The following is a 13,608-nucleotide window of genomic DNA, read 5'->3' as shown; positions in this document are numbered from 1 at the left end:
AAGTACTTAAAATAAATAAATATACCCGACAACACCTTGACACACCCCACAGTTTCTGCCACACTGTAATCTGGAGTCATGAGACCAAAACAGAGCTTTATGGTCACAACTATAAGCGCTATGTTTGTAGAGGGGTCAACAAGGCCTATAGCAACAAGAATACCATCCCCACTGTGAACCATTGTGGTGGTTCACTGATGTTTTTGGGGTGTGTGAACTCTAAAGGCATAGAGAATCTTGTGAAAATTGATGGCAAGATGAATGCAGCAAGTTATCAGAAAATACTGGCAGACAATTTGCATTCTTGTGCACGAAAGTAGCGCATGGGACGCTCTTTGACTCCAGCATGAAGCCAAGTTGACTCTCCAGTGGTAACAGCAGAAAAAGGTGAGGTTTCTGGAGTGGCCATCACTGTCTTCTGACCTTGATATCATCGAGCCCCTCTGGGGAGATCTCAAACGTGTGGTTCATGCAAAACGACTAAAGACTTTGACCTGGAGGCATTTAACCAAGATGAATGGGCAGCTACCTGTATACCACTTGCAAGAATTCGGTGCCTCATAGACAACTATTAGAAAAGACTGAACACTGTCATTGAAGCTAAAGGGGGCAATACACAATATTAAGAACGGGGATGCAGACTTTTGAATAGGGGTCGCTTCATTTGTTCACTTGATGCCATGTTTTGTTTTATGATATTGCCATTCTGTTACGACCTACAGTTACAAAACATGAATCCCATGAGAAATAAGAAATGTGTTTTACCTGCTCACTCATGTTTTCTTTGAAAATGGTACATACTGTATATTCCCAATTCCCCTAGAGGATGCACATTTTTAAGCATAGGAAGTCAGGGAGGATATATGTTATTAAGGAGGATAGAGGAAGTCAGTACGGATCTAAGGAGTCAGTGAGCATATTAAAAATAAGATATGGGAAGTCGAAAAGGCTATAAAAAGGTGAGGGGGGGTAAATAGGAAGTCAGGAAGCATATAGAAAGTTGGAATAGATATAGGAGGCCATGGAGCATAAAGGAAGCAGGGAAGGATATAAAAAATTGGAAATGATATGGGATGTTGGAGCCTATAGGAAGTTAGGGATCATAGAGAAGTCAGGAAGGATTTAGGTAGCCAAGGAGGATATAAGAAATCATAAAGGATAAAGGACATTAGGGAGCATAGAGATCTCAGGAAAGATGTAGAAAGTTAGATAAATTGTAGAAAGTCAAGGAGGATACCTAACCCCATTTTCAAAAAAGTTGGGACGCTGTGTAAAATCTACATAAAACAGAATACGATTTGCAGATCTCATAAACCTATATTTTCCCTACAATAGAAAATATGGTATATCAACTGTAAACCAGGCATCACTTAATGGCAGACCGTATTCCAGATCCAGATCGAGTGGCAACTATCCCATTCGGACCTGCGGTCATGCCATTTGAGAGTCTTACTTCCCCTGGCCTCCGCTGCTGTCATTCTCAAGGAAGCACGGAGAGCGGGAGACAGGATAGCAATAAACGGAGAGCAGGAGGCACAGCCACACTGGATGGAGGGCAGGAATGTGAGGTGTAGGGCTGCAACTAACGATTATTTTCATAATCGATTAGTTGGCCGATTATTGTTTCGATTAATCGATTATTCGGTTAATAACCTTTAAGAAAAAGTGTGGTGTATAATTTAGTTAATGTGTGCAACTTTAAAAAAAAAGGTAATTTATTCTTAAATATCTCTATACAGTGGTAAATATAAATAACCAACTATATGGTTAGGGAGCAAAATATCGAATCCACTCTGAGCATAACAGACAGAAGAGATATACTGTATATACTATTAGAGGAGAGATATACTGTATATACTATTAGAGGAGAGATATACTGTATATACTATTAGAGGAGATATACTGTATATACTATTAGAGGAGAGATATACTGTATATACTATTAGAGGAGAGATATACTGTATATACTATTAGAGGAGAGATATACTGTATATACTATTAGAGGAGATAGATATAATGTATAAACTATTAGAGGAGAGATATACTGTAAAAACTATTAGAGGCGATATACTGTATATACTATTAGAGGATATATACTGTATATACTATTAAAGGGTGAATCTGGTAAATATCATCAGACTCAGTGATCAAATTTTTTTATTAAAAACAAAAACAATGTCTTCCTTCAAAAAAAATGTAATTTTAAGAACTTCGTTCTTTCATTCATTCAGTGAATGTACAAAGATTTTTCGTCTGAATATTCTCATCTGAAAATTGATCGGTGTGGCCAGCATAAGGCTCGGTACACACCTATGCAGTTTGCTTTTCATCTGTTTCTGCAGTGCTTTTTGCTGTGCGTTTTGATTTTTGTGCACGTGATTTTGCTGCGATTTGCGTTTTTGCATTTTTTTTTTTTTTTGGCCAATTTGTTGTTGGGCAGATTAAAAAACACAAATTGCTGCAAAAACGCATTCCATGCTTTTCTGCAGCTTCTCTATTGAAGTATATTGAACCAAAAAAAGCACCATTATGCGTGAATGTGTCCCATAGGAAACCATGTGCATGAACTGTAGTGCGTTTCTGCAAAAAAGCACCAAAAAAACACATAGATGTGAACCAGGTCTAAGATGTTTAGTAACATAGTGGGGTGAAAAAAACTAAAATTAGCCCTTTATAGTACAAAAAAAGCAGATAATCACTACTGTAAGGGGTTAATTTTTTTTTTTTAGTGTAGAACTGTGAAAGTAATATTTAGAGTAGCGATTATTTGCTCTTTTTGTACTATAAAGAGCTCATTTTAGTTTTTTTTTAACCCCATTATGTTACTGGCCGATTAATCGATTATGAAAATAGTAATCGATTAATTTCATAATCGATTAGTTGTCGATTAATCGATTAGTTGTTTCAGCCCTAGTGAGGTGCATGAGTTACCTTTCCGGATTACCTAGCAGGTGACTAGTTGCTGGGACGCCGGGCTGTCCTAGCAACCAATCACCAGCTTAATATGGAAATGTAACCACATCAGCTCTCACTCTCCATCCAGTGCGGTTGTGCCTCCTGCTCTCACTCTTTGAAGGTCAGAGAGCATGGGCAAAAGGACATACCTGTGAAGGTGGAGAGGGGGGTGCTGTGTCTGTGGGGAATGATTTGAAGGGGATAAAGTGCAAATTATTGTGGTGAGAGGGGTGCACTGCTGTGGGGGCCGGGTCATGTGAAGGGGAACAAGTGCTGGTGGGGAGGGGAGATGTGATGTAAAGGGGGGCAGTGCTGTGGGGGGAGATGTAAAGGGAAGCAGTGCTGTGAGGGAGGATATAAAGGAAGCAGTGCGGCAGGAGGGGAAATGTGATGTAAGGGGGTGCAAGTGCTTTGGGGGGCTTGGGTGATGTGAAAGGGGGCAGTGATGTAAAGGGGGGACAATGCTGTGGGGGAGGGGGTTGATGTGAAAGGGGCAGTGGACACTAATGTGAAGGGGAAACTGATGTGAAGTGGGGGGTCTGAGGACACTGATGTAAGAATGGGATTGTGATATAAAATGAGGGGGGCTGTGATGGGAAGAATTTTGAGACATTGCACAAACATGCGATTTGGACTGCTGCTGGAAGAAAAATTTTACTAATCGGACCTCCATGAATCTTAGCCTCCCTAACGGTTTTCCCGAGTGTGGCTCGGGGTTAAATTTCTGCACCATTAGCGGTAACCCCGAGCCACACTCGGGATTACATTGCAGGATCCTGGTGCACTGTACTTACCTTGTCCCCAGGATCCTGCGATGTCCCCCGGCGCTGTCTGCGGACTCTGTCTCCTCCGAAGCCTCTCTGTGCCAGGCTCCATTCCCTGCGAGCGTCGCGGCGCACGGGGGCGGAGCCTGGCGGCAAATTTAAAAAAAAGTAAAAATCACAACATACAGTACTGTAATCTTACAGTTTACAGTACTGTATGAAATTATTTCACATCCCTTTTGTCCCCAGTGCTTTGTCTAGTGCCCTGCATGCAGTTTTATATTATATATACTGTTCTTTCTGCCTGGAAACTGGAGATTGTCCATAGCAAACAAAAAGTGTCCCTTTACGTCAAAAGTGGCTTTAGACCAGCTAGAAAACAGCGATAGTAAATTAGAACACTTGCAGAATTGAGCGATAGTGAATCGTGGGGAAATTTATTTTATTATTATTATTTTTAATTATTTATATTTATTTATTATATTCTAATTTATGTTTTTGTGTTTCAAACTTCATCATACCCGGGGTGTCTACTATACTCTTGGTGGACAGATATAAGTGTGTTTTTGTTAAGAATTACAGACCTACAATATAAAATGCCAAATTTCCATGCAAAATAATTGTACTGCTTTCAGCACCTAAAATCTGAAATAATCATACCGCCAGGGAGGTTAATTCAATACCCCCGGTTTAAACTGAGAAAATGTACTGTTTTAAGAAAAAATCAAGTAATTTTGAAATTAATGGCAGCAACACATCTCAAAGTTTGGACAGGACAACAAAATGCTGACAAAGTAAATGATACTAACAAAGAAGAGCTGGAAACATTTTGCAACTAATTGGCTCAACGCAACAGGTCAGTAACATGATTGGGTATAAAAAAGAGCATCTTAGAGAGTCGGAGTGTCTCAGAAGTAAAGATGGGCAGAGGTTCACCAATTTGTGAAAAACAGCATCAAAAAATTGTCAAACAATACTCAGAATAATGTTCCTCGAAGTAAAATTGACAAATTTAAATATATCATCGTTTAGCATTACATAATACCATCAAAAGATTCTGGGAATCTGGAGAAAAATCTGTGAGCAAGGGACAAGACCGAAATGCAATATTGTATCCCCGTGATCTTGGGGTCCTCAGACCACATACACACTATTATGCCGTGTAGACACGGGCGGACTTTTTGACCGGACTGGTACGGTGGTCTTTTCGACTGACTTTTAAAGGACTTTTCAACGAACGGACTTGCCTACACACGATCACACCAAAGTCCGACGGATTCGTACGTGATGACGCAGGACCGGACTAAAATAAGGAAGTTGATAGCCAGTAGCCAATAGCTGCCCTAGCGTGGGTTTTCATCTATCGGACTAGCATACAGACGAGCGGATTTTTCGATCGGACTCGAGTCCGTCAGAAAGATTTGAAACATGTTCCAAATCTAAAGTCCGTCAGATTTTCGACCGAAAAAGTCCGCTGCAGGTCTGATAGTCCGTCGGACCAGTCCGGTCAAAGTCCGCTCGTCTGTACACGGCATTACATTTTCTGCAGATTTTTGTCTTCAGATTTACCAAAACCATATAATATGAGGTCAAACCTTAATGTCCTGTACACACGGTTGGATTTTCCGACGGAAAAAGTGCGATCGGATTGTGTTGTCGGAAATTCCGATCGTGTGTGGGCTCCATCGGACTTTTTCTGTCGGAATTTCCGACACACGAAGTTTGAGAGCAGGCTATTAAATTTTCCGACAGCAAAATCCGATCGTGTGTACACAAATCCGACGCACAAAGTGCCACGCATGCTCAGAATAAATTAAGAGATGAAAGCTATTGGCTACTGCCCCGCTTATAGTCCTGACGTATGTGTTTTATGTCACCGCATTCTGAACGATCGGACAACGAACGACAACTTTGTGCGACCGTCTGTATGCAAGACAAGTTTGAGCCAACATCCGTCAGAAAAAAATCCATGGATTTTGTTGTCGGAATGTCCAATTAATGTCCGACCGTGTGTACAGGGCATTAGAGTTTCAATTTGTATGCAATCAGGCAGACCCTTGCACTACATGGTTTTGGTAAATCTGAAGAAAAAAATCTGCAGAAAATCTAACAATTCGTATGGGGCCTCAGGCAGAATTGCATTATAAACAGGCATGATTCTGTAATGGACATCACTGTATGGGCTCAGGAATACTTCCAAAAATCGCTGTCTGTGAACACAGTTCGCCATGCCATCCAAAAATGCAAGGTAAAGCTGCTATCATGAAATGAAGCCATATCTGAACATGATGATGCAGCGCTACACTGTTTTTCTTTGTGAATGTGAATATTCTTTTCTTTGTGAATATTCGTGGTGAATGTGGGGACACATTGAGGTGTTAGCAGCAGTTCTAATTTCTCTATTACTAGTGGCAGCGCAAGAGAGTTATTTGTTCTTTGATGCAAAAATGCTGCCGTCTTCTCTGGGCCAAAGCTCATTTAAAATGGTCTGTTGTAAAGTGGAAACTGTTCTGTGGTCAGACGAAACCAAATTTGACATTCTTTTTGGCAACCATGGGTGCCCCGTCCTCCGGACAAAAGAGAAGAGGGACCGTCTGGATTGTTATCAGTGCTCAGTTCAAAAGCCTGCATCTCTGATTGTATGGGAGTGCATTAGTATGTATGGAATGGACAGCTTGCACATCTGGAAAAGGCACCATCAATGCTGAAAGATATATCCAGGTTTTAGGGCATCGGATACTCAGGCAAGAATGGGACAATATTCCTCTGCCAAATCTCCAGCAATTGGTCTCAGTTTCCAGACATAAACAAAGGGGGTTATTTACTAAAGGAAAATCCACTTTGCACTGCAAGAGCACTTGGAAGTAAAGTCGCTGTAGATCTGAGGGGGACATGCAAGGAAAATAAAAAACAGCATTTTAGCTTGCACATGATTGGATGATAAAATCAGCAGAGCTTCCACTCATTTCAGACCTATTGCCGCGTACACACGAGCGGACTTTACGGCAGACTTTGCCCGGCGGACTGGATTTCGTCAGACAATTCGATCGTGTGTGGGCTCCAGCGGACTTTGTTTTCTCAAAAGTTGGACGGACTTAGATTTGAAACCTGTTTTAAATCAATCCGTCGAAATCGAGTCCGGTCGAAAAACCGCTCGTCTGTATGCTAGTTCGACGGACAAAAAGCCACGCTAGGGCAGCTATTGGCTACTGGCTATCAACTTCCTTGTTTTAGTCCGGTTGTACGTCATCACGTACGAATTCGACGGACTTTGGTAGATTGTGTGTAGGCAAGTCTGTTCATTCAGAAAGTCCGTCAAAGTCCGCCGGGCAAAGTCTGCCGTAAAGTCCGACCGTGTGTACGCGGCATTCCCCTTAGATTTAGAGCGACTGCACTTTCAAGTGCACTTGCAGTGCAAAGTGGATTTGCCCTTCATAAATAACCCCCAAAGTGTTGTTAAAAGAAGAGGGGATGATACAACCGTGGTAAACATGGCCCTGTCCCAACTTTTTTGGAATTTGTGTTGTATTTTGCCAGCGTTGTTGTCCTGTCCCCAATTTTTTCGAGATGTTGCTGCCATCAATTTCAAAATTACCTTATTTTTTTTTTAAATGGTAAATTTTTCTAAGTTTAAACTTTTGATATGTTTTCTATTTTCTATTGTGAAAAAAAACAATGAGATTTGCAAATCATTGCATTCTGTTTTTATGTAGATTTTACACAGCGCCCCAGATTTTTTAGAATTGGGGTAGTAGGACATAAAGGATATAGGAAGTTAGGGAGCAAAGAGAAGTCAGGGAGGATAAAGAAAGTCAAGAAGGATTTTTTTTTACGTCAGCATCAGTGACGGAAGTATTTTCAAGACAGGTATGGTATCTGTGCTAACACCCGGTAATCCTTTCTCTAGTTCTTATTTAATGGTCTGCTGTTTCTTACCTTTTCTAGTAGATTTTCAGCACAACTGCCTGGGTTGGAGGCTTGAACTGCTGAAGGGGGCATTGCAAGTTGCTGACTATCAGACAGTTTCTAGATGACAATGTACAGAAGGAAGGAAAAGAGAGGAGAGCAAGAGTCAGAGTGAGGAACAGAAGAGTAGAGACTTCTAAGCAGATGAAACATGCACTTAGATGTTTTCCCTTGCACCTGAGATTTAGAATTGTATTTGTTTTTATTGGAATGTGTTTGAAGTCAGAAATCAACATATAAAACTAGGCCAATTGACATTGGTACTATAAGGTAGAGTTTTTTTGGTCAAAGAGACTTTGCATGTCTCCTCTGCCAAAGAAAAATTAAAAACAAAAAACGCTTTCCCTTCCTGTTCACATTTTTTTTTTTAACAGTAAACTGGCTGTGGCACATGTCACTCTTGGCTCCTGTAAAGCCGCGTACACACGGGCGGACTTTTCGACCGGACTGGTCCAACGGACCGAGTCCGGCGGACAATCCGATCGTGTGTGGGCTTAATCGGACCTTCAGCGGACTTTTCCAGTCGAAAATCTGACAGACTTTTTAGATTTGGACCATGCTTGAAATATTTACGTCGTAACTCCGCCGGACCAAGAAATCCGCTCGTCTGTATGCTAGTCCGACGGACAAAAAACAACGCTAGGGCAGCTATTGGCTACTGGCTATCAACTTCCTTATTTTAGTCCGGTGTACGTCATCACGTACGAATCCGTCTGACTTTGGTGTGATCGTGTGTAGGTTAGTCCGCTCCTTAAAAAGTCTGTCGGAAGTCCGTTGAAAGTCCGTTGGACCAGTCCGGTCGAAAAGTCCGAACGTGTGTACCCTGCATAATGTGTCAAGAGTAGGAGTTGGGTTTCAAAATAATGTAGCTTCCGTGTACGGGACCCCATGCAAACAAAAAAAGAAAAAAGATGACAGTGGGCAAGGAGATGGATCTGAAAGGAGGAAGCAATGTCAATAAAACAAAGAAAGGAAGTGAGGACCTGTCATCGTTGGAGGAGAGCAAACTAAGGGGGAAGTCAGTCATAATGTATAGGCATGCTGTGTATTCTTGCACATTTTTAAAAGTGCTCCAGGGGCCCCAGAGACACAATTTGAGTGTTTGCCATAGGCCAGTGGCGACTGGTGCTCAAGGCTCTAATCATGTGCTAAAGAAAAAAAAAAAAAAAACCCCATTGAAATCCATGCGTCTGCCATGGAGGGCGCCCCTGCTCCCCTTATGAGCGACCGCCGCTGCCATAGGCATGGTTTTCTGCAGATATGGCCTATCAGCATGATCTAAGGCCCTGTGCTAACCATGTAGTATCCTTAAGACTGTACCACCAAAGTCATTTGGGTGGAATGTGAGGCCCTTTGAAAACAAGGGCCCTGACCCAGTAGTGACCTCTGTAACCTCTGTTCCTTCACCACTGGTACGCTCTACTCATATAGTTCAGGTTAGAGAAGTAAGAATTGAAGCACCTTATGGTAGAGATTTACTAAAACTGGAGAGTGAAAATTCTGGTGCAGCTCTGCAAATAAACCAATCAGCTTCCAGTTTTTTGTTTTTTTTTGTCAAAGCTTAATTGAACAAACTGAAGTTAGAATCTGATTGGCTACCATACAAAGCTGGACCAGATTTTGCACTCTCCAGTTTTAGCAAATTAACCCCTATGGATTCTTATCAGTACTGCACCTCCATGAAGACTTTAATTAAAGCCTAACTTCAGCTAAAATCCTGATAGGGAGATTTCCCCTCACTTCCTATCAGTACACAAATGACAATACAAACTGTACAGTGGATCGAACCCTCCTCAAACTCTTTAAAAACAGAGTTGGGTTTTAACTCCCTCCCCACCCAGCCCCGTTAATTGATTCTTTGTGCCTGGTGGGCAGGACAGACTGCCCAATCACGTGATCACTGTGATTGGCTAACAGAACAGGCACATGATCGGGAGCCTGTTCCTCCAGCTCCCAATCATTATTAGAGATCAGGAGCTGTGTATGACGCAGCACAGAAACCTCAACCATCCATGGATGCATGTGTGGGGCATGTGGGTGCTGAAGCCCACACACACATGCATTAGGTAGGCAGCAAGAGGATAAGAAATGATTCATCACTGGATTCCTTCAACATCTTTAAAACGCTCTATTTTGTAAAGGGAAAAGACCATGATGGTTTTACTACACTTTTACACAGACATAAAATCCCAATTGAAACCTCAGTTAAAATAACTGAAATACATTCCATGTGCATCAAAACAAAAGGTGTTCAATGTCTTACAATTTGCATACTTTCTAAAGCAGCCACAGCCTGAGTAGGAAAGTCTTTCCTCTGCCATTACACTGCAGATAGAGACCCTCACTCTCTGTGGGAAAGCAGTTATCTCAATGCAGAGGTCCAACACCCACCCTACAGAGCCAGGGCTGTCCAATAAGCAGGGAACATGAATTTAGTTGATTGCAGAGTTATAAGTCTAATCCTGTAGGGGCTTGTTGGACCAATGAGATGAGACTAATGCTTTACTACAGAGTGCAAGGGTCCCACTGTGTAGCTGCTGGCAGGAGAGACTTTCTATCCAGGCTGTGGCTGCTTCAAGGAGACAACAAACTGTAATGCCGTGTACACACGGTCGGACTTTTTGGCTACAAAAGTCCGACAGCCCGTCCGACAGACTTTCGACGGACTTGCGGCAGACTTTCTTACGAACGGACTTGTCTACATACGATCACACAAAAGTCTGACAGATTCGTACGTGATGATGTACACTGGACTAAAATAAGGAAGTTGATAGCCAGTAGCCAATAGCTGCCCTAGCGTGGGTTTTTGTCCGTCGGACTAGCATACAGACGAGCGGATTTCTGGGTCTGGCGTAGTTACGACATAAAGATTTGAAGCATGTTTCAAATCTAAAGTCCGTCAGACTTGCGGCTGGAAAAGTCCGCTGAAAGTCCGGGGAAGCCCACACACGATCGGATTGTCAGCCGGCTTTAGTCCGTCGGCGTCCGTCGGACTTTTGTAGACGAAAAGTCCGACCGTGTGTACGCGGCATTAGACATTGAACATCTTTTGTTTTGATGTACCTGGAATGTATTTGGCTTATTTAAACAGACAGTGGCAGAATCTCGATCCATGTATGGGCAGGCTAATTGTACCAAAGTCGATCTACTTGGTCACAACCATCCTGTTGTATTTTTGCTACATTCGATGATTGCCATAAGTAATCGTTGTATTCTGCCTCCCAGGATGGCTCCTTGCCAGCAGAATACAATAGCACTGATTGAGTTGATGGGGGAATAGAGCAATTTTCTTTCCTTCCACTCGATGTGGAAGGAAAGATAATTGATTCATTTATGGCTTGCCTAAAAGTTCACTATGGGTTTCAAGTGTTTCACCTCTTTGTTGATTTATGTATTATACTGATACATGTTCAGTTTCTCTAGCCTGTAAGTGAATAAGACTTTAACCACCTCAATACTGGGCACTTACACCCCCTTCCTGCCCAGGCCATTTTTCAGCTTTCAGCGTTGTCACACTTTGAATGACAATTGTGCGGTCATACAACACTGTAACCATGTGAAATTGTTATCATTTTCTTCACACAAATATTTTCTTTTGGTGGTATTTAATCACTCCTGGGTTTTTTATTTTTTTCCAAAAAAAGACCAAAAATTTTGAAAAAAAAAGTATTTCTTAGTTTCTGTCAGTAAATTTTGTAAATAAATAATTTTTCTCCTTCACTGATGGGCACTGATGAGGAGGCACGAATATGCCGCACTTATGAACACTGATAGGTGGCACTGATGAGCACTGGTGGGCACATATAGGCGGCACTGATGGGCACATATAGGCAGCACTGGTGGGTGGCACTGACTGGCATCACTAATGGCCACTGATTGCTGGCACTTGTGGGCACAGATTGGTGGCAATTGTGGTTGACACTGATTGGCAATCATTACAGGCACTGGTGGGCACTTAATTGTAATCAGGGCACTGATGATCAGTGATTACCCTGATTACATACCTAGCTGTCCCCTGTGAGGAGATGCCGCTGATCGGCTCTCCTCTCCTCCCACTCTGTCAGTGTGAGGCGAGGAGCGCCGATTACCGGCATCTCCGTGTTTACATGTGACCGGCTGTGATTGGACACAATCGATCACATGGTTAAAGAGCCGCGGTCACACTATGTCCTAGCATGTCCTAGAACGAGATCGGTCGTTCTGGTAGGCCGTCATATGACGTCCACCCAGAACGAGAGCCGTACCGCCCAGCCGTCATTTGACAGTGGGCGGGCGGCAAGTGGTTAAAGTGTTTGTAAACGATCACCTTGTAAAACAACCCATTCAGTTTAAGATGGAAATAAAAAGCAAAACATTTGTGCATAGATATAAAAATTATAGATACATTTTTTCCCTTTTTAATAAGTGATCCCATTCCCTCTGTTCTCAGCTACATAAGAGCTGGGGGGAGGAGAAGCAGCAGCACACTGAGCTTCCCAGTGAATGTCTGAGCAGAGGGGGTGTGTCAGGACAAGTCTAATCTTTGGAGGAGAGCAGGCTCAGTTCCCAGCATAGCTAAAGAACTGACCACAATGTGTTTTCTTGCTTAGTATGGTCAGTGTTTAATAGGAAAGCAGAGGGACTGGCAAGAACTGTCCACTGACAACAAAGAAAGGTGCTACTACCCCAAGTTAATGTAACTCCTCCTGAGCTGTTGGGTGCAGGATGTGCAGTTGCTCAGCTACCAATGTGATGAATAGATAAAGGACAATCCGCAACTCGATACATGCTCTTTAAATCAGTCCAAATTTATTGTATCTCCTTAAAAGATAAAAGTACAGGAGAGTTAGACGCATTTCAGCCGCAATGGCCTTTTTCACAACCTGGCAGGAACCCCACGGATTTCACATAAAGGAAGCAATACACAGAGAACAGGATATTTTCTCATACAAGTACATGGTACAGCAGGGACATATCGGGAATATGAAGTGTTGGGGTAACAAATGCTTTAAATGTCTTTTAAGCCCTTGATGCCGTCTGCTGTTGGCCCTTTAAGGGGTTTGGTATTCCTGGAGGTGGGGCTTGTGACCGCTGTGATTGGCTGTCATGGCAGTCACATGATCAGAGAACTTTTCATGAGCCGCCGGTCACTATTGCAGGAGTGCGCAGGGCATGCACTCTTGGCACAGCTTTATCGGTGCTAATGCAAGCAAATATGCGGCCCCTCAGCGCTAAGGCTCGGCCGCCTAGGGGTTAAATAACATTTCAGGTTTGGAATGACATACATACCGCGTAGGTTTCATTTTCGGAGTAACTTGACGGTGACATCCTCTGTTGTAGAGGAACTAGCGGAGGGCGCTCCCTTGGGAACGGATGTTTGGTCAGCTTCCTCTGCAGCACCAGGGACAGAAAAATCGCCAAGAGCAATAAGCCCAGCAAGGCCATCAGGATTATAAACCACAGCTCGGTATAGACAGCCTTTCCTTTCACCTCCGTCCCGTTCTTTGTGCTAGGAATTGAGTGCGCGGGGGCTAAAGAGAGAGAGGGAGAGACAGGAACATATAACTATCCCATTAAATAATATATATTTACTCAATAGACTTAACTGCCATTGACTTTAATTACCTGGCAAAGTCCACTGTACCTATCCAATTATAAAGCTAACGCACAGCTAATTAAAAGCAGCATTGAATGATCAAACTCTCTTAAATGTACATTCCACTTTTACTCCTACGGGGGTATTGTCCTGTTTTGTAAATAGACATTTTTCAATCCAATATTGAAGCAGATACAATATTTATATATAAAAGACAGCTAATGTGCTTTATTTCAATTGTATGGATAGAAACGATAGACCACAAAAGGAACTACAACAAAGATAGTTGGTCATTTTCACAAATAAATAATGAGAATGAATTCCCTGTTCCTATTACACATTATTTAG

General features: G+C 42.4%; 1 protein-coding gene across 1 annotated transcript in view; it reads right to left on the bottom strand.

Annotated features, from left to right (window-relative positions):
* Nucleotides 1-13,608, bottom strand: part of USH2A (usherin) — a 1,400,924-nt gene that overhangs the window by 12,150 nt on the left and 1,375,166 nt on the right. Inside the window, exons 71-72 of the mRNA XM_073628975.1 lie at nucleotides 12,954-13,195; nucleotides 7,656-7,745 (exon numbers count right to left, since the gene is read on the bottom strand). Of these exons, the coding sequence (XP_073485076.1) occupies nucleotides 7,656-7,745; nucleotides 12,954-13,195 (332 nt within the window). The remainder of the gene's footprint in view (nucleotides 1-7,655; nucleotides 7,746-12,953; nucleotides 13,196-13,608) is intronic.

The sequence above is a fragment of the Aquarana catesbeiana genome, linkage group LG04 (assembly GCF_042186555.1).
Source record: "Aquarana catesbeiana isolate 2022-GZ linkage group LG04, ASM4218655v1, whole genome shotgun sequence".
Classification (NCBI taxonomy): domain Eukaryota; kingdom Metazoa; phylum Chordata; class Amphibia; order Anura; family Ranidae; genus Aquarana; species Aquarana catesbeiana.
This window is presented reverse-complemented; position numbering and strand designations above follow the sequence as displayed.